Raw genomic sequence first — 25,435 nt, forward strand, 5'->3', positions numbered from 1 at the left:
CTCGCACACTACTTACCTACAATTTTTTTTCAGGTCTCTGGTAGTTTGGTAGTACCTTGTATGACGTTTATGGTACATTCTTAAATTTAAAAAGTGTATTCTTTATAATGTCAGTATTAAAGCACTTGCATCCAGAGCCCTAAGACATATTAATAAATAAAAAGAAATATACTGTCATACTGACATAGATGTACATGTGTTTTTTGTTTATTTTAAAATATCTAAGTAGTTTCTTTTTATCCGGTTATTCTTTTATTAAAATTATATACTTTATTAATTATACAATATGTCGAAAAATATTAGTCGTCTATTAACGCAAACACTAATTTCTAGCCAATTATTGACCGATAGTTCATTTCGATTTTATGGAAGATGGATGCATAGAGATCCTGCTAAAGTAATGTTACCTTTTGAACCAAAATCTAAAGTTAATTTAAAAACAGAAAAAGTTATTAACTTAGATCCTGAAATTCTAAATAAATCCAAGGAAACGTCAGTGGATTCTATAGATGAGAACAAAAAGCCGGAGAAAGAATCAAAAATTTTTAACATTGAGAAGTCTCAAGAAATTAAATCAAAACGAGAAGATAAATTAAAAAAGAGAGCTTTTTATCTAAGTCAAACTAAGGTTTTTGACGATAATAATCAGATTATTTTTGAGAAAGCAAAAGAAAATGATGGAAGGATAAGGTAAATTTCTAATTCTGTGTTAAAATCCTATAATTTGAAAGTATGCATATTACATTTTCTTCTTTGTTATAATACTAATTAGTTAGTGACGTTAAGACCAGAAATGTGCCACCACTCCTTTTCATCTCCAGAATTTTGTAAGAGGGTCAAAGAATAAAGTATTTCGAGTTTTCTCTTTCTCAATATATTTGAGAAAGGGAAAACTCAAAATAACCTACTATACCAAGCTAGGTTTGGCTAGTGTGATAATAGTGGGCTATATATACTTACATGTGAAGAGACTCGGGCTCAGCAGTAGAATATTTATGGGTTATTTATGTAGAGTTGAGAAATTTGCCACTTAAAAGAATTCCTTCCAGGTCTTCGATAATCGTAGACAGACTGTTAAATTGGTGGGGAGAGCTGGTAGACCTGCGTTTTCTGATTCTTCGGAAGTCACGCGCGGAGTGCCTCAGGGCACAATACTCGGTCCATTACTGTTTATTTTATATAGTGCTGATCTTATAAAACAGATACAACATTGCAAATACCATATTTATGCAGATGATGTTCAACTTTATATCCCGGCTTCTCGCAGAAATGTCTCAGGAAGTGTTTCAAAATTAAATGAGGATCTTGAACGTATTGCGAATTGGTCGGTTAAAAATGCAATGATGTTAAACCCCAAAAAATCTGTATACATGGTTCTAGGATCTGAAAAACAAGTAAAATTTATATTTAGCCAGAATCCTGACATATATATTACCGGGGAAAGAATTGACTATGTTAAAGAAGCTAGGAATCTTGGAATAGTAATCGATAGTGAACTACGCTTTGAGACTCATGTTCTAAAACTAGTTCAAAGCTGCTTTTATCGTCTAAGAGTTCTATATCAAATTAGAAATCTTCTGAATGAGGAAGTTCGTGTCACTCTTTGTGAATCATTGATCTTGTCTAAATTGAATTACGGCGATTTAGTGTATGGACCTCGATTGCATTCTAAAACTCAACGTCTTATACAGCGAGTACAAAATGCATGTACTAGATTTTGTCACAATATTCCGCCTAGAACGCACGTAACGCCATATTTAAATAATTATTCCACCTTAAACATGTCCTCTCAGAGAAACTTTCATCTCGCTTGTACAGTATTTGACATCTTAAAGTATCGGCGACCGGAATATCTATATTCTAAATTACAATTTAATTCATTCCATGACAAATATAGTACAAGACCCACGCGCTACTTATTAGCAGGGCGTCCTCATAAAACTGTGGCGTTTGAGGGAAGTTTCCGCTACCAAGCTACGAAATGCTGGAATAATATACCACCCCCAATAAGATTGTCTAATAGTAAACACATTTAAAAAAAAAAACTTAAAATCTTTTTAATTAATAAACAAAAAATTGGAATACCCAATAGGTACATAGCCGAAATATTTATTGCCTGAATATCTGAATGTGACAGAAAGTGATCTCTGACTACCCCTCATCTAATGGTATCTGTTATTTATTTATTTATGTAGAATATAATGTCAAGTGGAGGCAAATATAATGGACACATACAATGCAGTTTATTTATATATATATATTTTTTTTTATATTGTAAATTTTTAATGAAAAGTTTCGCGACTGACTCTTGGCCACAGCAGAATATCAGTGTTTTGCTCTTTTAAGGGCAAAGCAATAAACTGAGCTGTGACCATTTTGTGTTACTATGGCACACGCATGAAGGAATGTTAACAAAGGAGATTGTTAGATTATGTATTTTGTTTTTGTATTTTTGTTTTTTTATTTGTGCTTTTTTTATTTTTATTCTTTTGTCTCTTTTGCTGTGTATTACGTGTATGTTTTTTTTTTATTGTAATTTGTGTGCTGTAAGTAATGCAAATAAATTGTCTATCTATCTATCTATCTATCTTAAGTTTATTAGGCCAAATTAACAGTAGGTAAAATTTTTTAACCTACTATAATTTATTTATAATAGGTTGTATTATGAGAGTCTATTTTGTTTTGTTAATTTCTATAGGTTATGATTAGTGATTTTCATCATGTTACTTACCTATTTAAATTTGTTTATTTACAGCAATCTCTTAGTAAAATTAAAATCAAAAAAAGGAAGGAATCAGTCAGGTCAGATATTAGTTGAAGGTTGGCGGATGATTGTGGATGGTTTGGAAGCTAAATGCAATTTAAAATATGTTATATTCAGCCGCACAGAAGACTTATATAATTTGCGACCATTTTTGCCTTCCAAAGGGGTGAAATTATATAAAATACCATATAAACAAATTGCACTTTGGTCTGATGTTGAAACTTCTCCAGGAATATTTGGTAATTTGACTATTTTTAATGTATATGTTTGTGTGGTTTTTTGTTTAACTGTGACTATAAAAGACTGTAATAGACTGGTAAAAAAAGTGAAATATCTTTTTAATCAAACAATATATATTTCATATATATATGATATATAGTAGGAGCAAAAAAGGTGTCAGATAAATTTTTAAGGTCAAACAACAATATTATGATATAAAAAGAGGATATAAAACCCAACAAGGTGCATTGTTTACAAGTCAAGTTACTGGGTTACACTTAACTAATTATATGTTAAATATATTTCATACATAGATTGATAATTTCTTAATTGATCCACAACTTTATCTTATTATGGGAATTGTTAATTCCTATTGCATATTTATTTATTCTTTATTGCACAATAAAAGTTTGCACAAATGGTGAGCTTAATGCAATATATAATGCATATGGCATTCTCTACCAGCTAACCATTAGTTAAAAACAGGGAGCATATGAAGGGTAGGTGTAGTAAAAAATATGTGACAATAATAAATAATCATACATAATACATAAACACTACTCTTAATATATATAAATATAAATAAATAAATATATATATATAACCATAAGCATTATGTGATATAGTAGCTATTGAGTAACTTATAACTAGAGCTGGTTTTGAAGACTTAACAAATAGTTAATATATATTTACTTAGTTTTACTTTTAGTTAATTTTTAAATATTAGAATAGAAATTTATGGACAGATTATATGAAAGATAGAATAAAAGAATTTTACTAACCTATAGGTGTGCTGGTCAGTAAATGTAACTAAACTTGAATTAAATGGCTCGTTAAATAGAAATGTTTTATAACTATATAACTATGAATTTTAGGTGTATTTGATATACCATCACCTGACAATGTGAGGAGTTTCTCCAGACCTTTGCCTCTACAGTTTATATGTGACAATATACGAGTACCAGGAAATTTGGGTGCTATCTTCAGGGTTGCAGTAGGTGCTGGATGTGAAAAAGTTGTATTAACAAAAGGTAGGGATTATTATAATTTCTAAGTAATGCAATTTTTAAGTTGTAGTTTTATATATGCATTTAATCTACTGTCTATGACAGTAATAAAATAGAAATAAAATGTAGAATAGAAGGCTGCAAAATTTTTAAATTACCCATTATAGAAAAATTACTAATAACTAAAAACTCTAGTACAATATAAAATGGATGTGAGTCAGACATTAGAGGCCTGAGAACTGCTACAAAGTTAAGCAGTTGAAAGGTTAATAAAGTATGTAATCTAATATCATTCCCCTTTACAGTTACTTTAAAACTATTATTGAGAGAAATTGAAATAATTTAAACATAGATAATAAAAGTTCTTTTACTATTATACTGCTAATTTGTTTATAGGGTGTGTTGACATTTGGGATCCAAAAGTTATAAGAAGTGCTGCAGGCGCCCATTTTAGACTGCCTATATACAATTCTGTAGAGTGGACAGATATTCCCAAACATTTAAATCAGGACACTACAGTGTTCATTGCTGATAGTAATGAAAAAGTATTGGATGAAAATTCAATGGGTAACACAGATGAAAGCTGTGAAGGAATGCATATTCCTGTGCTTCCATATTATGGTATTGAATATACAAGTTTTAAACACATAACATTAATAATCGGTGGTGAGACAGAAGGAATTAGTAATGACAGTTATGCGTAAGTTGTAATCTTTTTTGTTATTAATTTAATTATAAATAAACAATTTAATATAACTTTATGGGAAACAAATTATTTTCTGTGATATCAATGGTGCTGTTTACCTCTAAAGGCCGCAGTTAAACAGATTATGATTAAGCAAGAGGTAATTAAATGACACTAACAATAGTTTTAGTTATCAAGGTTTTTCCAAGTGTCCACAGCATGGGGTTTTTAAAAAATGGGATAAAGAGTTCTTCTCTTCAGTGTCGGGGATGTGCGCATAATCTCCTTAGTGTTGTAGGTGATCATAATCTATGCTAATCGTTTAAAATAAGGTGGACTTGTTTGCCACTTCAATGGTAAAAAAAGTTTTTCTTGGTTTTGAAATATTAAAATATTTTAAGGGTTTTAACGTTGATAAATTCAATTTCTCATACTTCACTATCAGTTCGTAAAAATGGATGCAGACTATTGTTGTGACTCTGGAAAGTTCTCGGGAGTACTGATTTTCTCAAAATAGGCAAAGAAATAATATAGAGACTTGAACACTATAAAAATAAGTTGAAAATGGAGATCCTCCTCTCCCTCCACCCTGGCAAATGAATGAAATTTGCTTAATTATTCTGTTAATTGAGGGCTTTAAACACCTATTAAAAAGTGAAACTGAGTGCTTGTTTGTATTTTAAAATACCATTTCACTATGCTGTTTTGGAACTTTAAGTGTTGTAAATAAAAAATAAATGAAGTTTTTATTCAGTTTTGCAGCGACAAAAAATGGATTAAGAGTGAACATTCCCCTGCAAAGAGGTGTCGATAGCCTTAACACAGGCATGGCTGCAGCTGTTATTGCCTTTGAAATAAGGAGACAACTCATACAAGCTTGGACGCGAGAAAAATTGGAGAGGATAGGATTAAATGCTACATAGTATGTTTTATTATTGTTATATAGTGTAGTTATAGTAGTTTAGAAACTTTGTAGTTATATGTAAGGAATACACGAGTTAATAAAACAATGGTTTTATTTTTCATGTTAGAATAAGATTGATTAAGTTTGGTGTAAAAAGACAGCAGGTTTGCCAAATCATAAAAATATAAAATTTAAGAAGTCAAGCAGGGAGTTGAAGAACATTTGAAATTGTAATCAATTTAGGGAAAGAAAAAGAAATATAATTTGAATTGAATATTTGTCAGGTCTGATTTCAAATTATTTACTAACTAAAAAAAGCAAGGTTTTTTTATATAATCTTCTATATACAAACAATGTTATTTTGCGGTAACAAAAGTATAATTCATAAGAAATTATAATGAACCTTTTATTTCATATAAATAGGAATATTTTATTATAATATTTAAAATCTATATAAGTATGTATCAATAACATCTAAATGATAATTATTATATAATAGAAAAGTTCAGTGTATGTGTTGACCTGCCTTTCTTGCTTTATTCCAAAGATATTACCACCAAGGATAGAAAGTATAGCACGGAGCACATGTATGTTTAACACGCTTCATTCTAAGTACAATTGCTAAATAAAACCGAGTTTAATCGCTAGGTGGAGGCACTTTAAATATGAAATGCTTTCAATTTTTGTCTGAACGAGAAATAGCAGCCTACGGTTTATTGAGTCAGTTGACAGTCTTGCATTTTGCGGCTAACAACCAATAGACCTTAATCTCCTTAGCAGACATTAGAATTTATTGCTATTCTAAACTTTAAATTATGCTTAACAAGTAATGCATATTTAGTAGGGAAGAAAAACTTCCCGAATGTGTTGCAGACTTTTTTATAATTACTTTAAATTATTTAAATGAAAATATTATTGTAAGGGGGTCGGTAATTATATAAGCTTAAAATAAAGGAGGAGATGGGTTTGGCACCACTTTTCAGTCCACAATATTTTCCTTTTACTGTATTTATTATTTATTTTATGGGACAAATTTCAAGTTATGGTGGTGGGGTTATTTTATCATGTTTCACCAAGGCGGTATGGGTCTATATAATAAAATAAAACCTTAGAAGTAATAAAATGTAATTGAATATTTTTTTTATATATATATCATGCATTTTTTATTTATGAAGTTCAGTCATGAAATTTCCGAAAAAATATATTCTACAGTGACATTAACGTAAGAGCATTGGCATATATGTACCTACCTAAGTTAATTACATAAATGCCAAAATAAAGTACTAAATATTTTTTAATAATCGTATAGACTACCACAGTGGAGACCAAACTTTATTTTTATGTCCAATCGGGGTTATTTCTTCATTCGCTTTCCTACAACGAATGTGTTGTAGGAAATGTTCCAAGTAAATTTCTTTTTATGATATGAAGCCTTCGTGATCTTCTGTGGCTATTTTTCCTTATTCTAATCTACTAGTGTGAGACTATCGTGCATCCTTTTTGTTTTATAATTTTATATTTTTTCGTCCACGGTATATTGTTTGAAATATTATTTGAAAGAGTGTGTCAAATTCTAAGCACACAGTACCTAACATCCCTAAATAATTAATATTTTTATTATTAAATCACATATATTGCGTAATTATTGGTCCTTAGTAAGTATCCGAGTGCTTAAAAAAAACTGGTTATTTTTTCTTTTTTGGAAACTTAAGTCTTTGATATCAATTGGTGTTTGTACATAACTACGGATATACCACAGTTAGTGATCTCCTACATTATTTAGGGAGTATTAGTTCTAAAGTTATTTCTCGTTTTAGTTATATAGTTCTTATTAGTAGTTATAGTTACTTGCTTTTTCTACTGTAATATTTCCAATTATTAAATTTCATAATACAATCATTCTTAAAATTATTTGCTTTCTTAAAATATATTCCTGATTTTTGACTTGTTGGATATGCTGTTCAATAGTTAAGGGACCAACGGCTAAGCTGATTGTTAGATTTTTTGTCATAATATCTATTTATTATTAAGAAAATTACCTGTTGTCAAATTAAAATATCGACTGTGAGAGGAGGATGTGAAATTGATACAAACATTAGAATCATTTTCCCTGGCAATCAAGTGACTTTATAGTAGTTATTTTTTTAAATAGATAATATGGTGTGATGATACATACGGTGACCTCGTAACGCTTGGGAGAAAAGGATTGTTGATAATTCTTTATAGTTTTATGTAGTTAATTTCTGGTATGAATGAAGCAATGCACTGAGTGAGATCTCGAGTGTTAGTTTAAAATGGATTAGGTAACGTGCAGTATCTAACATGCTTGTCCTCAAGAGTGGGTATCATCGAAACCGCGATAAACCTGTAGTAGTTTTAAAAAGAATATAAAATACTATTGGGCATATGACACAGCGCCATCTATTTCCTAACTACGCAGAATTTGTGCTATGGGTACTAGACAACTGATAGGAATTCTATTATTATAATAAATGCAGTGTATCCGAACCTATACGACATCATAACCTTCAAGAAAAGAACATATTCCTATTTAAAAGGCCGGCAATACATCTGCAATGCCTTTGGTATTGTGGGTAATCATGGACGGCGGTAGTCACTTACCATCAGGTGAGCTGCATGCTCGTTTGCTCCGCTTGTTAGATAAAAAAAAAAAAATGCGAAAGTTTGTAACAATGGATTAATGTTTACTTTTTCATTGTTTAATTTTTACTTTTTCACGCATAAACTACTAAACGGAATTGAATGAAATTTTGTACACGGGTAGGTTATATCCTAAGTTAGCGCATAGGAGACTATGTGTTAGTCACGTGAGCGGAGTCGCGAGATACAGCTAGTACTTAAATATTTTGAATTAAAGCATCGAATAAGTACCAATTCAACACAGATTCTGTATCGAATCCCTATAATTAAATAACTTCAGCTCATTGAACTGAGCACATACCGTAACTCCGAATCAGGAAGTGACTTCGAGAAAAACTTTAGGTACCCGACCATTAGAAAGTTTTCTGAATTCGGGATGGATTCCGAATTATTTCTTAAACGTGCCAAAATACAAACAAATATACTTAATATTTAAGCTTATTTGATTATCGCAAAATAATGCACATACTAAAATGCTGCCAAGTTTATTTGACGTCATCAATATGCGTATGGAGGCGTAATTCTAACTGCGCTTTCTGATCTAGATACTGATCTGCCACTGGCCTTATTGTGAATTAGGAGTATTTCTTATAAAACTAATGTCTTACTTTTAATGACATAAAACAAGATTTTGATCTGAAATATTCCGAACTGGGCCTATACCTATTTACATTGAATTTACGGTGTCAACGAACGGTGTTATTTTATAGAAAAATATATTTTATAAATTGCATATTGAACTAATAATATATTCAATTTATATATATTATATAATGGTATACGATTCCAATAAAACAAGAATTATAATCATTGATTATATTAATTATTAACGTGTTTTACTTGAAAATTAGGTATACATATACATATATATTATTAATTCTTAATGTACTTATAGCGCAGAAAACAAAACGATTCCTCAATAACTGTTATAAAGCTTTTTAGATTGACGTTTCATGAATAAGAGAGTAGTAAACAAGTAAGATGCATAAAGAAATCTGTAATCCAGCTATGGTATCCATAAAATTAGAATTTTTTTTTTCAAGGTATGAGGTTGAAATGTGGATACAATTTTTTAACCATTCGTATCTACTCCCTAAATCGACCAGGGGTGGTAACCGCATGGTTTGCGTGTATGAAGAATCAATTTTATTTGTATTCTGACTTTTGATTTTCCTTGGGGAAAGTTGTTGTGTTTGTTTCATGTTACTACTGTAGAATACTTGCAGAATTTTGGCTCGTTACCTTTTTGCTTATACTCGTACGTCCTGCATTGTACTTATAAACTGAGTACAAAATCATTATTCTTAAAGTTTATATAAAAAAATATTAGTATTCTAGAATGTATAGTTTTTTAATCAGTGTAGATATTTTTTGTAGTAACTGATTAGTAGTTTATATTTCATCATATAATACGTACTTCTTTTAATTTTTATATGTAGGTCTTTAACCTAGAGTCTATCTATTTAAAGGACTCATGTCATAAGGACATTAAAAGATTGGAATAAGTTTCACTTTATAATTTCTATCAACCTAGGCCACTAGTTTTAGAAATTAAGCATGAATATTAGCTATTGTATTTATAGATCATGGTAGTTTTATCTAAATTGTATTAATAATTATACTGCTTGCAAATATCTAGGTACGTTTTCATGTCCATAGACGTGGCCTATCTCAATCTTATGGAAGGAATTAGGGGATTTTTCAAAGGAGAGTCGATGGTACCTAGTTAAGGATGTGAAATGTAGGAAGAAGGCGTCGTCGGTCAATACTGGTGGAGGTGGCGCGGTGCGGGAGCGGTGCGCAGGCGTATTCGCCCCCCGAAGCCCGCCGTCCCGTCTCAGCGCGCCGGCCCACTCACGCAACTTGCGAGTCGGCCGCCGCGCGCTCTGATCGCTCGTGAGAGAGCTTTCGTCCTCGATCGTACCATGTGTGATGTTTTCATCACAGAGGGGAACTGTCAACTATACTCCGCACATGATCTCTTTCGATATGAATGAGTAACGCGCTGGAATACGACAATAATCGCGGAATTGACGCCGAAGGACAACTTTCGCCGAGTGTCAAGTTTTTCTCGTAAGCTCGTGGCCGTTGACACTGCAGCGTGCGGTGGATCCCGCAGTGCGCGAGTGTGTGCTTAATTGGCGAATACAATCGGCAGCATCAGCTGAGTCGCGTAAACATTGTATTTTGTAGTTCAGTGGAGGACTTGAGATGACACCATATACGTCTCCTGTTTAAGACCTTTGCAAATCTTGACAAGGATACAAACATGCGGCGCCTTATTCTACTACTGTTAACAGGTAAGTCTCGATACTTTTTATATCTAGTTTTGATATAATTAATGGTAATGATTTATAATATATCTATTCATTGTAGAATTGGTAAATACTCTGTACTACTCTGTACGATACAATTCATGAATGTAATTTCTATATCCATTATTTATATATTACATCGGTATTTTATTCATAAAAGGAATAAGTATTTCTAATTAGGTTATAGTACAGGCAACATAAAAACGTTTACCAGGCCTGAACCCAAAGATGTTAAAAGGGCTACCTGTACCATCCGAATGCGTCATCCATGCAATCCGCGTCTACGAATTAACATACCAATTTCTAATTTCGTTATTTCATTAAAATAAGGTTCTCGTTATGGTATATTCTTGGTATTTATCTTTGCAATTGTTGCATGTTTTAAAATGTGTGTTTGATTGATTATACATACAGGTCTCATAGTATCAGGACCTTAAGTTCGATATTGTTGCAAAACTGTAGAGAAATGTATAAAAACCCGACGGCAAATTTGTTGCCCAGATATATGTCTGGGCAACAAATTTGCCGTATAATAAAATGTAAAGAGTATAAGTATTTCAAATCACAAATTGTTTTTACATGTCACATAACGCATAAATTAATTTAAACATTAAGCAAATGTAGTAAAGTATGCTCTAGTCCATTATTACTCCTCTTCACTAAAATTTACCGTCGTAATGTTGTCATACCGCTCTATTTATCATGGCCTGTGAAAAATAAGTTATAAGGTTGCCAAAATATCCTCGTTCCGACCCTCCGAAGAACAAATGGGAAGGTTCGCAGAAAAAAGAGCATTTTTTTACGTGCGTCAATCTCATTTTGTATTAACCGTTGCGGTTATATTTAATGTTGATATTAGATTTTGACTGATTTCAAATTCTGTCCTAGAAATAAAATTTTGTATATGTGGGTTATTATTATATTATGTAAACAACAGGTTTACTTTTCATCCTTAGATTTAAAATGGTAGTAGACTATGAAGGTCATCTATCGAATTCTGGGTAAAAGAGGATACAATTCGCCTCATGGATACTATTGTTGAAAGTTATTCTATTGTTATATGAACATCTGTCAATATAACGTTATCTGTATGATGCTGAGAATGTTGTATTTGATTAGTTATAAAACGAAAATGGCAAAAACGCCATAATTATTGTAATTTATGCTTTACATTTTGCAAACAGTAAACGTAATAAACAAAACGAGTAATACTATTAAATGTAATACATACTGAATAAAAATTAAAAAATAATAAGAATATTTCTTTATAACTCGGCTTGTTTTAAACTTAAATGTCTTTTTAAAGTCTGTATCAGCCAAAGAGGCACCTTCTCAGATTTATTTATTTATGGCAGCTGGCGACAGGTGTTCGATGCAGGTAGGAACACCGCAATCATTTCGGCAACAATACGATGAATGCTTTTATTTAGATAAGTTTGCAGTCCATTTCTGTTTTTTTAGCATTGAAAAAATCAATAGGGCTGATTAAAGTAACTCTTATTATGAAATTCTTAAATTATTTTTAAATTCCTCGAACATTTTAATATATATTTCATATCTTTTTGTCTGAAAGTTTTACGTGATCTTTATTGAAAGACAGCGACATTGGAAAGTTTCTCAAATGATCTGCAGAACCCTATTCAAAGAGAATTTGATAAATCTCAAAGTTTTTCCCGTGAAAAAACACAAAAGTTGGAAAAAAATTTCGACCCCACAGTACCCTCATCAATCTACGGTTATTGAATTTGCTAGGTCGCATCGCGACTGACAGCCTCCAAAGCATGTCATAAAACTTTTCCGTTTATAATATTTTACTTGTAGTACCTATCATTTATTTTTGATTCAGTATTGCTGTCGTTATATATAATAAGAATTATTAATTAGTATAATCTTATAGTTTAATCTTTAAGTTTTTTGTTCATGTGGTTATGGGCTAAAATACAGCGTATCACTGTGTAAGTAATCGCTTTTTTCAACCCTAAGATAGTATAAAGTTTCCTAAGGTAATAAATACACCAGGACATAAAATTCGTTTTATTTCCGCTGATCAATTGAAACATAAAATTTTAACCATATCTTAAATTCATTCAAAATGAAAATGTAGTTTGTACCAAACTTCTTTCTGTGCATTTGTATTTTTTTTTTGTTTGAAGAGACGGATGTAGTCTGCACCTGGCCTTTTAATTTTTTTAGTTGCCTTCTACGTGAGCACCATAACATCTGCTCAAAATTTTAATATATAGCGTCAATATAATTAACAAATCTATGGCAGATTCTATTTATAATATTAGTAGGATTGTAGGGTTAGTATCGATACAGCAGTAGATATTATTAGTTTTACTTCTCAATCCAGGTTACTTCAAACACAATCTTATAAGTCTTAATTTACTTTAATACTGTAATCTGTGGTAATGTCGCCAGTCCAGCACTATGGTTTGTCTCCTGTCAATTTTCTTGGTCTCCATTTCTCTATTTTAGATGTCCAAGGATTACCATCGTGAATGTTCACCTACTCATGTCCATCTTAACTACTACTAGGGGCAAGTTTGCAAGTCCAGTTCCTTTTCTAATTGTTGCGATGGAGATGTGATAAGTGAGATACCCATCATAGATCATTCCATCGCCACTAGCCTCTTTTAAAATGATTGAGCTCCATAGAACGACATAGTTTCTTGCCATGTAAGTATCACTTTGTATACTATAGCTATTTATGTCAATATCTTCTCAAATTATGATTTACGATTTGTAAAATCATATATTTGGAAATAAGATACAAATAGCAAAATTTATTAATGGATTATATAAATGGATGTTTTTCTGATAGTATAAACCGTAGATATTGAAATACGTAAAAATTTCGAACCACAGTTTGCATTAGTAAATTCCTTAGTTAAAGCCGTTATTTATTCAGTCTGTAAATAGTGATTGTTCTTCTCAAATTATGGTTATACTTGTGAAAGCGGGAGTGTAAATGGATTGTTATTAGTTAGCATATTGTACATGTTTTCTTTCCCGTTATATAACAGTCGTCATTTGTTTTGGATAACTTCACGGGCTTTTTGTTTATTTCTATTTCGGGTGCTGACAGCGAGCGCATAATCGGAACGAGTGCAGGAGTCGATAAGTGGCCGGCGCCAGCTTTCATCTCGCTGTGTGTGAGTGCTTACGCGTCGCGATACGTTGCGCCTGAGCAACCGGCGGTGCAGGGGTCGCGGCCAAACATGTAGTTCGTACATTTTACGCTGATATAATTTATTACAATTTTGATATTTATTAATTAAAAAATGAAATATTTTATAATGGAATTGTATACTTTCAATTAATTTGACTGATCAGCAAATGATCATTATGCCAATTATATATTCCTTTTCTTTTATATTAATACCCGCCCACTATGTATTTTTTATTATAACAGATTGTAAATTGTTAATCTTTGTCGGGTGCCCACGTTCGCTTAGTGTGGGGCCCATTGTATCTTGTGTTTGTAACTTTGTGTTTTTGTCAAATAATAAATTTCTATTTTTATTTTATTTTTAGACTATTTTATGTTAAATTGACTAAAAAGTTAACTATACATACTACATTATGTATAGGTCGCTTTCTTTATCTTAAGAGAAAGAGTAGCTAAGGTGTAGATAAAAGTATGAACGCTCTTTTTTGTAGGTAGATCAACGATCACTTAGATTTACAGTCACATTATAAATCTAAGTCAAAAATGTTCTGAAATTGACCAGGATGTGACAAATAAACTACAAATATTTTAGATAGTAATGCTAAATAAGGACTGTGATAAGCAAAACGGTACATTAGGCGGTGTTTTAGTAAGGACTTATTTGTAGAGCTAACTGTTAACATTGTTAGTACTGATAAAAAAGGTACATATTTAGTTACTAAAAAAACTGACCTGTATATAAAAAGTACCATAGAGATTGGTAGGCAGTCGCGCAGGCGTTTAAGTTCATATTTTCTTAGCATACTACAGAACAAGAAATAAATATATAGAAAATTAGCTCTTTTGTCATAACTGCGATTCATAATATATGTATATATCATATTATATATGAAGTGTATCTTATAATATTAACTGTTAGATAAGGTTACGTGTAGATAGTTCTCCAATACTCAATACACAATAGTCAAGAAGAACACTCTTGGAACAGTTGTAAGTAGTAAGCTGATAGAGTCAAAGGAATATTAAACTTCATTTTGGGGTTCCATAATTATAATTATCTATAAGTTTGCCCCTTGTGAAGACGGAAATACGTGCCTATTGAAAATAGTTGAAACTTGACAGTAAGGTTCATTATAGATCCTATTGCTCTCGCTGTTAGTTTATCATAGTTTACTTGTCTCTATATCTTTAGCATTATATATAGTTTAATATTTTGTATCGTTTGTGATTTTATTACTAACCAACATGAGCGCTTTAGTCATTTCTATGAACAAGTTTAGAACACAGGTTAAATCAGTGAACACAGAAAATTTTAAATGTTTTGTTTAATTATAATGTCTAGCAATGTATCAATTATAATTATTTATATTAACTAACTCCAAAAAGTTACATTCAATACAGTTCTTTTATAGTAAAATCTATCAATATGTCGACTGTTACCGGTATCATACTGCACTTTTTATGATGTGGATATCCACTGTAACATGTCTCTACGAAATTAAGATGGTGTAAAATAGAAGACATTTTTGCGGTTAAAGCTGTGATAAACAGTTAGCCTTTGTATAAACATCTGCATAACCATATAATCATATGTAAATTACCTTTATTATTACTACCTTTTCGAACATATTTTATTTTCGATGAAATATATTATTCTATCATCTTCCATTATTCCGTGGTTCAAAATTGCCTACTTATAAATTCATGAGTGTAGGTGGGACTAAAATTGAACAAAAATTTCAATTTGTAAAAACATGATGAGCTTGTAAGAAGAGATTTCCCAGTCGGGCTACTTCCGAGTTTCCCTCAAGAATTCGAACCATCCAAAATAAACCTTAGTATAAATAAACGGATCACAAAAGTTTCCTCATTTGCTGCTTACATTAAGAATACAAAGGAATCTATGGGCGCGAACAAAAAATACGTGTCCATTGACATTCTGTATTTTATGTTACATTTTTTTACGTGTTTTACATTAAGCGTGTAGGATCTAACGAAATGTATTATCCATTTTATAATTCCGATAGGCATATCTATCGCATATAGAGATAAGTTCACCTTTGCTTACATTGTTCCATTTACGAGTAGTACGGTATAGAACTAAAAATTCCATTAAATAAATTATATCTAAATTAAGAACAATAAACAAGACGTAAGAAATATGTTGTTCTAAGTAATCAATAATATAAAATGTTCGCATTTAAATTGAAACAGGAAGATTACGATGATGTTTAGAAAAAATTTAATATTTCAAACAAAGTAGAAGATGCAACATTGTCTCACTGACGATCGTGCATCTAAACAAAGAGGCTATTGTTCTGCAAATAGGGATATATTTTCTCACATCGCTTTAAGAGATAAGTGGGCAAGTTATTTCCCTGGGGAGGCGGGAGTGGGTGGACAAACTGATCCAGCTGTGGCATAACTGTTCAAAGCAGAATTTGTAATTAAACCACAATCGATCCATGAACTGTGTGCCTTGGAGATTTTGTTCCTTATTGACTCGTAATTTTCATGTAAAGCCTTCCGTATTATTGAAAATGAGCGTAATTGATAATCAATTCACAATCATAGTCTCAATTAATTTATATATATATATATATATATATATATATATATATATATATATATATATATATATAAATTAATTCTAAAATGGGTTTAATAAAATGAAAATTAAAGCTCCAGCTTGCTTGCTATACGTGTCACAGCGGTAAAAAGTAAATAAGCTGATTGTTTGGTTTTTACCTGGTGAATACCAATGTTTGATCATATGTTGAGTTTTTTTAATTGTGTAATTGCTAATACAGAAATTTTTATATAAGCTTGATAGCCATTACATTGTCCTACCTTATGTTATTATGAAAGTTAATACAGTTTATTGTTTTAGTAACATATTTTAACATTTTCAGGTTCAAGTCCTTATGATTCTGAACTACGTATTTTGGACAACAGTCACAAATAAGAAACTATTTTATACAAATTTGCTTAGTGATGTATGCCCATTTTCAACTACGTAAATAATAACATATAACCCCTAGTTTGAGAGACCTTTTAAGAAGAACAAGGGACAACAGTCATGATTATCGACCTTGACGAGCACGAGGGTTGTACGTCGGCACGTGCGTCGAGTGAAACGATAATGATAGAGTGGCCAGAGGGGAGGTATAATCAACTCAATAACTAATTCAAGTCATTGCGCTTTACTCTCTGTAATGGCCCTTTTTGTGGCACCCTTTGCCGTCGTGTGATTGTATGAGCAGAGGGTCACTTCAAGGATGTTTTCATGAAAATATTTTGAAAGGGTAGGTTGTTAAATGCATATTCAAAATGTTAAAGCTTAATTTGGTACTTGACACCACAATACGAGAGTATATGCCCACTTTAAATGCCACCGAGGTAACCGGAATGTAGTGACAATATGTTAAAATTTATAGTTTTAAAAGATTAATTGACTTAAATGTTAAAAATTGTCTTGCGTTGGTATATGTTAAATAAAGTACCATGATATAACACATTGAATTTAGCGTTTATATTATTGCATAGATGTACGATATTCTTTTAGATTATAAGTATTTTTGACGACATTGTGTTAAGCTGAAACGTTGACATGAAAGGGCTTATAGGACTTTCAACCCGTTCTTTAGTTTAAATACAGCCGTAGACGAATACAAGACAAGGAGGTAATATGTAATTAAAGACTAAAAGGCTTATTACGAGTCGCGTATAATTGGGTCAAAGAGGTGAAGGACGTGGGGTTATAGTGGTATGAGAAAGGTGCTAGCATTACTCCATGTTGCGTACGAATAGCTATATTATTGCCCTCGATATTACAACACCACATTCTCTACTGGAAACTTTATGGAAATGTGTCTCACGACCCCTTTGGCCAAAAAATTTGGCCAGGTTTTTGCTGTCTCATCTAGCAAATATTTTTAATAACAGTTCTTTGTGCTATTTCTTATTATGGTGGTAAATCTGCATTAAATTATTCTAATGTAACTATGATTCGTTCGGTATTTTCAATTGAGATGACATAGTGAACTACAAATATAATACAAAGTTACATGCAATATAATAGTGTGAGGGGTCGTACAACGGTAATAAAATTTGATTAGAGCTGATCATAAATCTTTTTTTTTTTCATTATCTCTTGGCGTCGCCTGTACCGTCTACGGCGGGAGACAGCGCCTAAATCCCCCATGTTTTGACATACATACCCGCTGTATTTATGACACATAACTCGTATGTACCGATCTGACACGAGATTTATGAAGTCTGCATGTGTGCCTAGAAGATTGTATTGCTTTTATGCAATAGAAATCTGATGTTTTGTTTTAAAAGATTTGATTTATTTTTTAAGTCAATTTTAAGGATCTAGATTCTGGATTTTTTTTCTATATTTTAGTTGTAAATGCAGATAACCAATTGAAGTCGTCAATATTTAGCCAGAGTACTCATATTAAATAAGTACTTATGCATAGGAATCTATTGTTAATTAGAAATGAGAACGAAGAATTCTATTCGCTCTATTCATTAACATATAATTGTTATAGTCCATTACCGAATGTTCAGTTCATTGTTTAATTCAGACCAATTATTCCTCTTTGCAAATTATGACTCGTTATGATTAATAGCAGATCTAATACGCATTATATTTTAGCAATATATTCATTAATATTGACTTCTTATTCTTGATACTGATGCCATAAAAACTTGATGCATTATAGATAACTTGTTATTGAATAAACTGTTATTTTTATAATCAAGTTTCCATGACAATAAATCTCAGTTGTCGTAATCTCACATCACTATAAAATCTGTCCGTAGCTTACTCAGTGACATGTGGGACTTGAGAGTCAGTTTTGGGGAGATCCATTAGAGTTACAATTTGCTGAGTCACCCTCACTTTTTGGGCGCATGTCTGGGTTACACAAAGCTTTATGTTTTGCTTTGAAAATATATTTTATCCATTTATTTAGGTCACAGTAAATGTCTAATAAAAAAAAAAACATATTGTGGTCACGATATGTATAATGAATGAATCAGAAATGAATTTGGTTTGCCTATAATTGGGTATATAAATATAAGGAGTGGGTCAGATTTGAGTATTGAGTACCACCACTGGGTCACTACAATCTCCTTAAATAAGTATAAAATCTTATTAAGCTCATAGAGCTTATCATAAATTAATCTCGTACTTCCCGCATGATAATATTCCGTTTGAGTGAAATTAATGACACTCTGACATGACGATTATTTATTTTCATAATATTTAGATATGCTCATAGATAAGAGTGGAGTGATTAAGTCTATATGTCTTAGTTCCGGACTGGCAGCGGTCACCGCCGGATGCGGTGGAACATGGAAAGCATTTTAAGCGTTGTTCTAATAATATGGTTCCCTCCATTGTTCTATTTTATTTCGGGCTTGACCAATCGATCGCCCCCGTCTCGATATCAAACCGCGCTGTATGGGATCAAAGCCGCAACGAACTTGTACTTTTTGGGTTTAGTATCGATGTTTATATCCTATATACTACTATGTGCAGGTGCTATCTATTTTTATCACGATGGTATGGTGTATGTATGGTGACGATAGGGATTGAATTTTTTTTATAATTTTGACGATTTATTTTTACCTAAAGCGTTTATCCCTTGTTAGTCCCGGTATTTAATGTAATGTAAATTGGAACCTCTTTTCCGCACTTAGCCTCTAAATCCCGGTATTTATTGTGTAAGAGTTTTTTTTTTATGAATTAAAACATTATTTTTCAATGCGATTGTATTTTTTTTTTTGCGATATCTTCGCCAGTTTAGAAGAGATTTTGATATTTTTGCAATAAATAAGATTTCATTTCGTCATGGTCCAATATTAATTTTGCCACATTCGAAATACCTATTTAGCTGAAGAAAACCTTAAATCATTGCAATACCGTTTTTCACAATACGTAACATTAGACATTTGTGGTGGTTCATGAAGCCACATAATGCAGTAGCAGACAAGATACATACCCGCTATTTAATACTTATGTAAAGGTTAAACGTAATTTGATACTTGTTACACGAAAGCATTGCTCGGTATACTTAGTCATATGAACTAACTAGGGTCGGTAATACTATTTGTAAAAAATACTATATGTAGTATTCACTAGAGAGAGATTGTGTACAAAAGTTGTTTGCATGGGTAACTTTGTCCCAATTGGGTTTCTGCCATTAAGCAGCTGTGCATGGCTATTTCAATTTGAAGGGCGGAGATATGGCGGTAAAATTATTTGCATTATGGGCACATGACAGTGTGCTCGTATTTAGCTATGACTATGATGTTGTTTATAATTTTAAGTGACGGTCACCACTTTCTGTCGGGTATCGTGTTAGCTTATTTGCCATTCCAAGTTGCATAAAAAATATATCCAGTCGAGTCCCAGAAAGCAGTTTTACATGTCTTATTTTATTATAGACTATAAAGAATTTATAGCGCGTTGTGTGTGAGTGTAGAATATGTTGATGTCGATTCAAGACAAGAACGATGTGTCTAGGGCTAGGTTGACGGGGATTTGGCCTACATAGTCGAGGTCTGGAGACTGGCGCCACTTCACAAGGGGATTATTGCCAAGTGCCCGATAATGTAGAGCACGAAATATTTTATGGACTATGGAACCATGTTGCCCACTTTTATATTTATTCCATCTACTACCATAAAACGTTTTTTAACCTTTTGACCTTATGACAAGTACTACAAAGTCGTAGTACTTGTTGTGTCTCTAGCACTCGACTGAAGTCAGTAAGTACTTTATACTACTTTAACTTTTTTTAAATATAATTGTGATTATTAATTTTAAAATATTGCAATTAACTTTCATATTTTCTCTGTATTTTATTACTGTGCCCATGTACTATTAGACAGTTAAATAAACGGAAAAAAATAAACACAGACTAAGCGGATAGGTTAAACTGAAATTTTAAAATGTTGTAAGTTGGTATTTTTTGTATAATTTTATTTTAAAATTAGATTTTATATTGCTTGTAAAATATCCGTAAATGCAACGGACGGCTATGTTTCTTCCAAGTATTATTTCCTTGTCAGTTTATAATCGTATTAAGACCGTTCATTATTTTAGCTTAATGAAGTGTGAAAACAACGCATTTATCTGTCACTTTTTGAAAATAATTTATTAATTATCAATGTTTCTGATTGATTATTTTAAAAGTACTGAACCAAAAAAAAATTTTTTTTAAATGGAATTTTGATGCAAAAAGTATTTGAAAAACGCCATAACAAAGTATAAAGAAGGTGTAAAGTTTTCAGTGGTAGATTTATATGTAATGTATTCTATGTTTCACGTTTTAGTTTGTAGTTAGAAAATTTTTTAAAAAATCGATCAGAAATATTGAAAAATCTTCAATTGGGTTTTAAAATTTACGACATTACGAAATATACAAAAATACGGGCTAATTCGTTAACTCCTTATAAATATTTTACAAAGACGATATCTAATTAGTTTTGTCTTGATCTTGGGAATGGTTAGTCTGTGATGGCATTGTGTTTGCAGTCAGCGATTGTTGCTTTATAGTCGGATATTTGTGCGTCCAATGACATACTCCATGGAACCTAATCAAATTCAGCTCTGTTCTATATGGCATAGGGTTCAATTTAATCACATTTTAAATTGCAGTCGCTATAAGTAACTAGAATTCAGGTCCAGATGGGTCGATTTGTTTGCCATTCTCAGAAAAAGTTCTTATCTGTGCACTTACGGTCAAGTTTTTAATACCAATTCTTATCGAAATCAAACCGTTGGTTTAATTAAAAAAAAATATATGTCATTAGTTGTCGGTTTCGCACGATATACTAATGAAGAAAACGAGATCAAATCTTCTCCCTCACTTACAAACTTTTTTTATATATGTATATTAATTGAGGATTACTAATAAAGATTAAAATTCGTCTTACTAAGTGGCATTATACGCCTCTATGTCTAAATGTTTATGAAATACCGTTTTCAATGGAATTAGGAAAATCATTTCTAACTGAATGTCTTCGTCATAACTGAGACCTGTTATTATTTGTCAAGTATCTAATCTCAATGATTTACGTTAAATCATTAGGTCTGTCATACATATATCTGGTATATACAAATATTTATTATAGTATACTAACTACAAATGCTATGTCAGTATTAAGACAATGCTATTTTGTAATGGAGTTCATCCCATCTGTGTTACGAGTGCCTGTTGGTCTTGATGGGCAGATTAAACGGTCTAACTGTCGTTATGTTTCGCCCCGCGTATGGGCATCTGCGCCTTAAGAACATGGAGGGGTCGCCACCCTAAGTATTTATTTTGATATCGATCCGTTCGTAGCCATGCGAATTTGTTTAATTTAGATTCTTATGGCTATTATACGGAGTTATGGTTATACAATTTAGTTTTCGAATAAGAATATGTCTTCGTAATTATCCCTTTTTGTTTTATCGATTTAGACTGACTTCTACTTTATATTAGCTCCAACAAACAAGACAGATAAATTGTTGTTAACTTAAAATTATGTTTGTATCTTTTGGCGTAATTTGTACAAAAGTATGACCTACTTAGGCGTTTTGAGAATTATATGCGTCTTAAAGACTTCAGTATATTATATGATATATAATAAATACTTATTTATAGCAATCTAAAAATTTGATACTCGTAACTGTAAAATTTTTGTCGTCACATGGCGTATTTTTAAATAAAAGAAGTTTGTGTAATATTAAAGTTTGACAGCCAAAGCTCACTCACGTGAGGATCGGGCATGTTGTAAACCAGCTGTGATAGTTTTTGTTGGGTTTTGTACATCGCAAGAAATCCAAAAGAGAAATTTTAGTTCAATGTTAATCTTAATCTTAATATAATCCTCAATATTAAAACACTCATGTCAAAGGTGTAGTTGACGTCATAAATTGCGATGGTAGGTTAAATAAAACTCAAGGGAGAACATTGGGAACCCATACAGGATACCATTCGTATAAGACGTTCACGATAAAGAGAATTTAAGTTTACCTAGGTAACAAATAATAAAATCCCTAGGCTATCCCTAACCTAGGTCTCAAAGAGATATGTTAAGTAAATCTTCATACATCGAAGTTTTTTTAAACCAATGCTATTGTTCTCCTTATTGTAATGTGGATATTGTTGGAGACCTTTATAATGTATGTATTAGCACATGTTAAGTTGAACCTTTTTCTTTTATAGCTTCATGACGTAAGATGCGGCGTACACAGTAATGAAATTAGATAGCGCATAATTATCTTTTTCCGAAGCACGGCTGTAGCTGTAATATGTACTGTATTACGTAACTGCCTATTGTGATACCACCCTCATTATTAAGCGACAGCAAACAGTAAAAAGGAGGTTCTCAATTCGCCTATATTTTTGTGTGTGTATGTTACGTGATACTTTTACCAACTTTTTGAACCGATTCAACAATCGATAAAGTTAACATCCCGTATAGGTTTCGTATTAATTTTATAACGATGGAGTAGTCTTATTTTTGTGGAGCAAAATAATTATGTCAATATTTTAATGTTATGGTTGTATATATGTTCATAAGAGAAATATAAAGATTTTTGTATTATCTAACTAAACGTTTTATTGTTTTTAAAAAAAGAGAGAAGGCAAGAAATGGATCATAAATATACTTAATGTTTTAAATAGTATGTGACCATCTTATAAAAATACTGTCTAATGACATTTAGTAAGTTACTCTTCGATGAGAATCTAATTAAAAATTATTGTGTCACTCCATTCCAAGGTACGAGTTCAAATAGTATAGCTACGAAACTTAACCATTAAGCATCTGTACATATAATTGGAGCTTGGTTTGAACACTTATTGGGATAATCCTCTTATTCGAGTCTATCAGACAATTGTAGACATTAGATTTTTACTAGCTAAGTGTAACGGGGAAAAATGTACCAGAAAATATTTCCGAGAGAATAAATGTAGGTTTGGGCGTTGCTAATGTGTTGTAATTGTTACAATGGTCGACAATATTTGCATAAAAGCTTTTAAGGGAGTTAAAACACCAAATGTTCTCACACCTTTAAATTGTTGCCAGACAAACGAAATGGGCTTTATTATCGTAATCGTTTATTTTTATCGCCTGTTGCGACAACAAAAACAATTTATCTATTTAACCAGACATCACATTTTTATAATATTAGATAAAATTTAAAACGTAGCAAGTTTATGTTTCTGGGTAAATGAAGCCTTTGTCGGCGACGTTTGTTATCAGGCGTGTTGTGTCATAAGTTAGCGCGGGCGCAGAAAGTAGAGCTATATTTTATGCTGCCATGTTTGTCACAAATGTTAAGACATATTCGTAATATACCTAAATAAGGGCCAAACATTGGGTCCAGTTATCTTCAAAAAGTACCAAAGTTAGGATCCAGTCAGGTAGGTAATTAGCATAAAACTTCTATTAAATGTATGGATCTAAGCTGGAACATTTGTTTTTTATCTACACTAATATTATATAGAGGAAAGATTTGTATTTTTGTGTGTATGATTGTAATGAATAAACTCAAAAACTATTTTGTTGATTTCAAAAAATTTTTCACCGTTAGAAAGGTACATTCACCCTGAGTAACATAGATATATTTATTGCTAGAAAAGATTAGGGATCCTTACAAAAATTTTAATAACGTCTCAAGGTCTAAAAAATGCTATAAAATATCTTTCGTCGCGTGCGCTGTGGTAACTATTGGTGATAGAACAAAAGTATGTTCTACAATATTAAAGAAAATATCAATAACTACAAAAAACTCCGCGATACTATATGTCCAACTATTATCGTTATGTCACAATAACCACTTTTTAAAATGTTGTAAAAATGACCATTCGTGCGAAGTCGGGTCGGGCCGCTAGTTTAGTAATAAATCAATTGTTATTTATTTGTTAATTATAGCGTTCTTTTTTACTCTTATTATGCTCTATTGAAAGAAGTGTGTTGTCTACTTCGGAACATTGGCTTTTCCATAGATTGCCAGAGAAAATATAAAAAAATTCCATAATTGCTTTTAAAGGAGTTCCATTAAAGGTGATGAAAGACTAAAATAATGTTCTCTTTAAATCACATACTGTAGAGTCTGTACACTGACTTATTTAATTAATGTCAGTTTGGCCATATTGTAGCTATTTATTTATAAATACCTCGTTAACTTGTGATCTGTTTATAACTTAACGACGTACTTCAAACTGTAACTATTAGCACTAACTAAATTATGCTAATTAGTTGGACCTTACTAATATAATCAGAACACTTCTAGCTCTCGTGTCGATAAGATAACAACTACCCTACTCTACTTAGTATTATCACAGAGTAAGGAACTTTAGGTCCAATACTTTTATTATGCTACTGTTACATCACGATAATTTTTCGTATTTCTTGTATTTCTCGGTTTGCCCAATAGTTGACTGGTAGAGAACACCGTTCAGTGTTAAGTCCTTTAAATGTATAATACATAAATTTTACTGTATATTAAAGTTTAAATAAATAAATGAATAAAATATATAATTGCTCTGTCTAGATAAGTCCAATTTGTTCCACCCAATCACACTAATCACCAGGTTCTCAAACTATACCCTAGTTATAAGGAACCAGGGAACCAACACTGGGGGGTACAGCTTAGAACTCCTAGATCCGAAGTTCATTTCTTAATTTAGCCTGGC

At 31.6% G+C, this 25,435-nt stretch overlaps 2 protein-coding genes across 3 annotated transcripts in view; both read left to right on the plus strand.

Moving 5' to 3' along the window:
* The first annotated feature begins 129 nt into the window (after positions 1 to 129).
* Positions 130 to 5,685, plus strand: LOC113517464 (rRNA methyltransferase 3, mitochondrial). The gene is made up of 5 exons (XM_026902131.3): positions 130 to 690; positions 2,756 to 3,003; positions 3,859 to 4,014; positions 4,387 to 4,690; positions 5,430 to 5,685. Exons 1-5 carry the CDS (start codon positions 287 to 289, stop codon positions 5,596 to 5,598), a joined length of 1,281 nt encoding a protein of 426 aa, XP_026757932.2. The 5' UTR covers positions 130 to 286; the 3' UTR covers positions 5,599 to 5,685.
* Positions 5,686 to 10,079: 4,394 nt separating this feature from the next.
* LOC113517409 (transmembrane protein 132E) overlaps positions 10,080 to 25,435 on the plus strand; it is a 96,004-nt gene continuing 80,648 nt past the window's right edge. The window contains exon 1 of one of the 2 annotated variants that reach the window (XM_052894665.1): positions 10,080 to 10,540. In XM_052894665.1, the coding sequence (XP_052750625.1) occupies positions 10,510 to 10,540 (31 nt within the window). In that variant the 5' untranslated portion in view covers positions 10,080 to 10,509. The remainder of the gene's footprint in view (positions 10,541 to 25,435) is intronic. The other variant, XM_052894664.1, reaches the window with a different exon arrangement.

Source organism: Galleria mellonella, unplaced genomic scaffold, assembly GCF_026898425.1.
Source record: "Galleria mellonella isolate WM207_F2 unplaced genomic scaffold, CSIRO_AGI_GalMel_v1 utg223, whole genome shotgun sequence".
Lineage (NCBI taxonomy): Eukaryota > Metazoa > Arthropoda > Insecta > Lepidoptera > Pyralidae > Galleria > Galleria mellonella.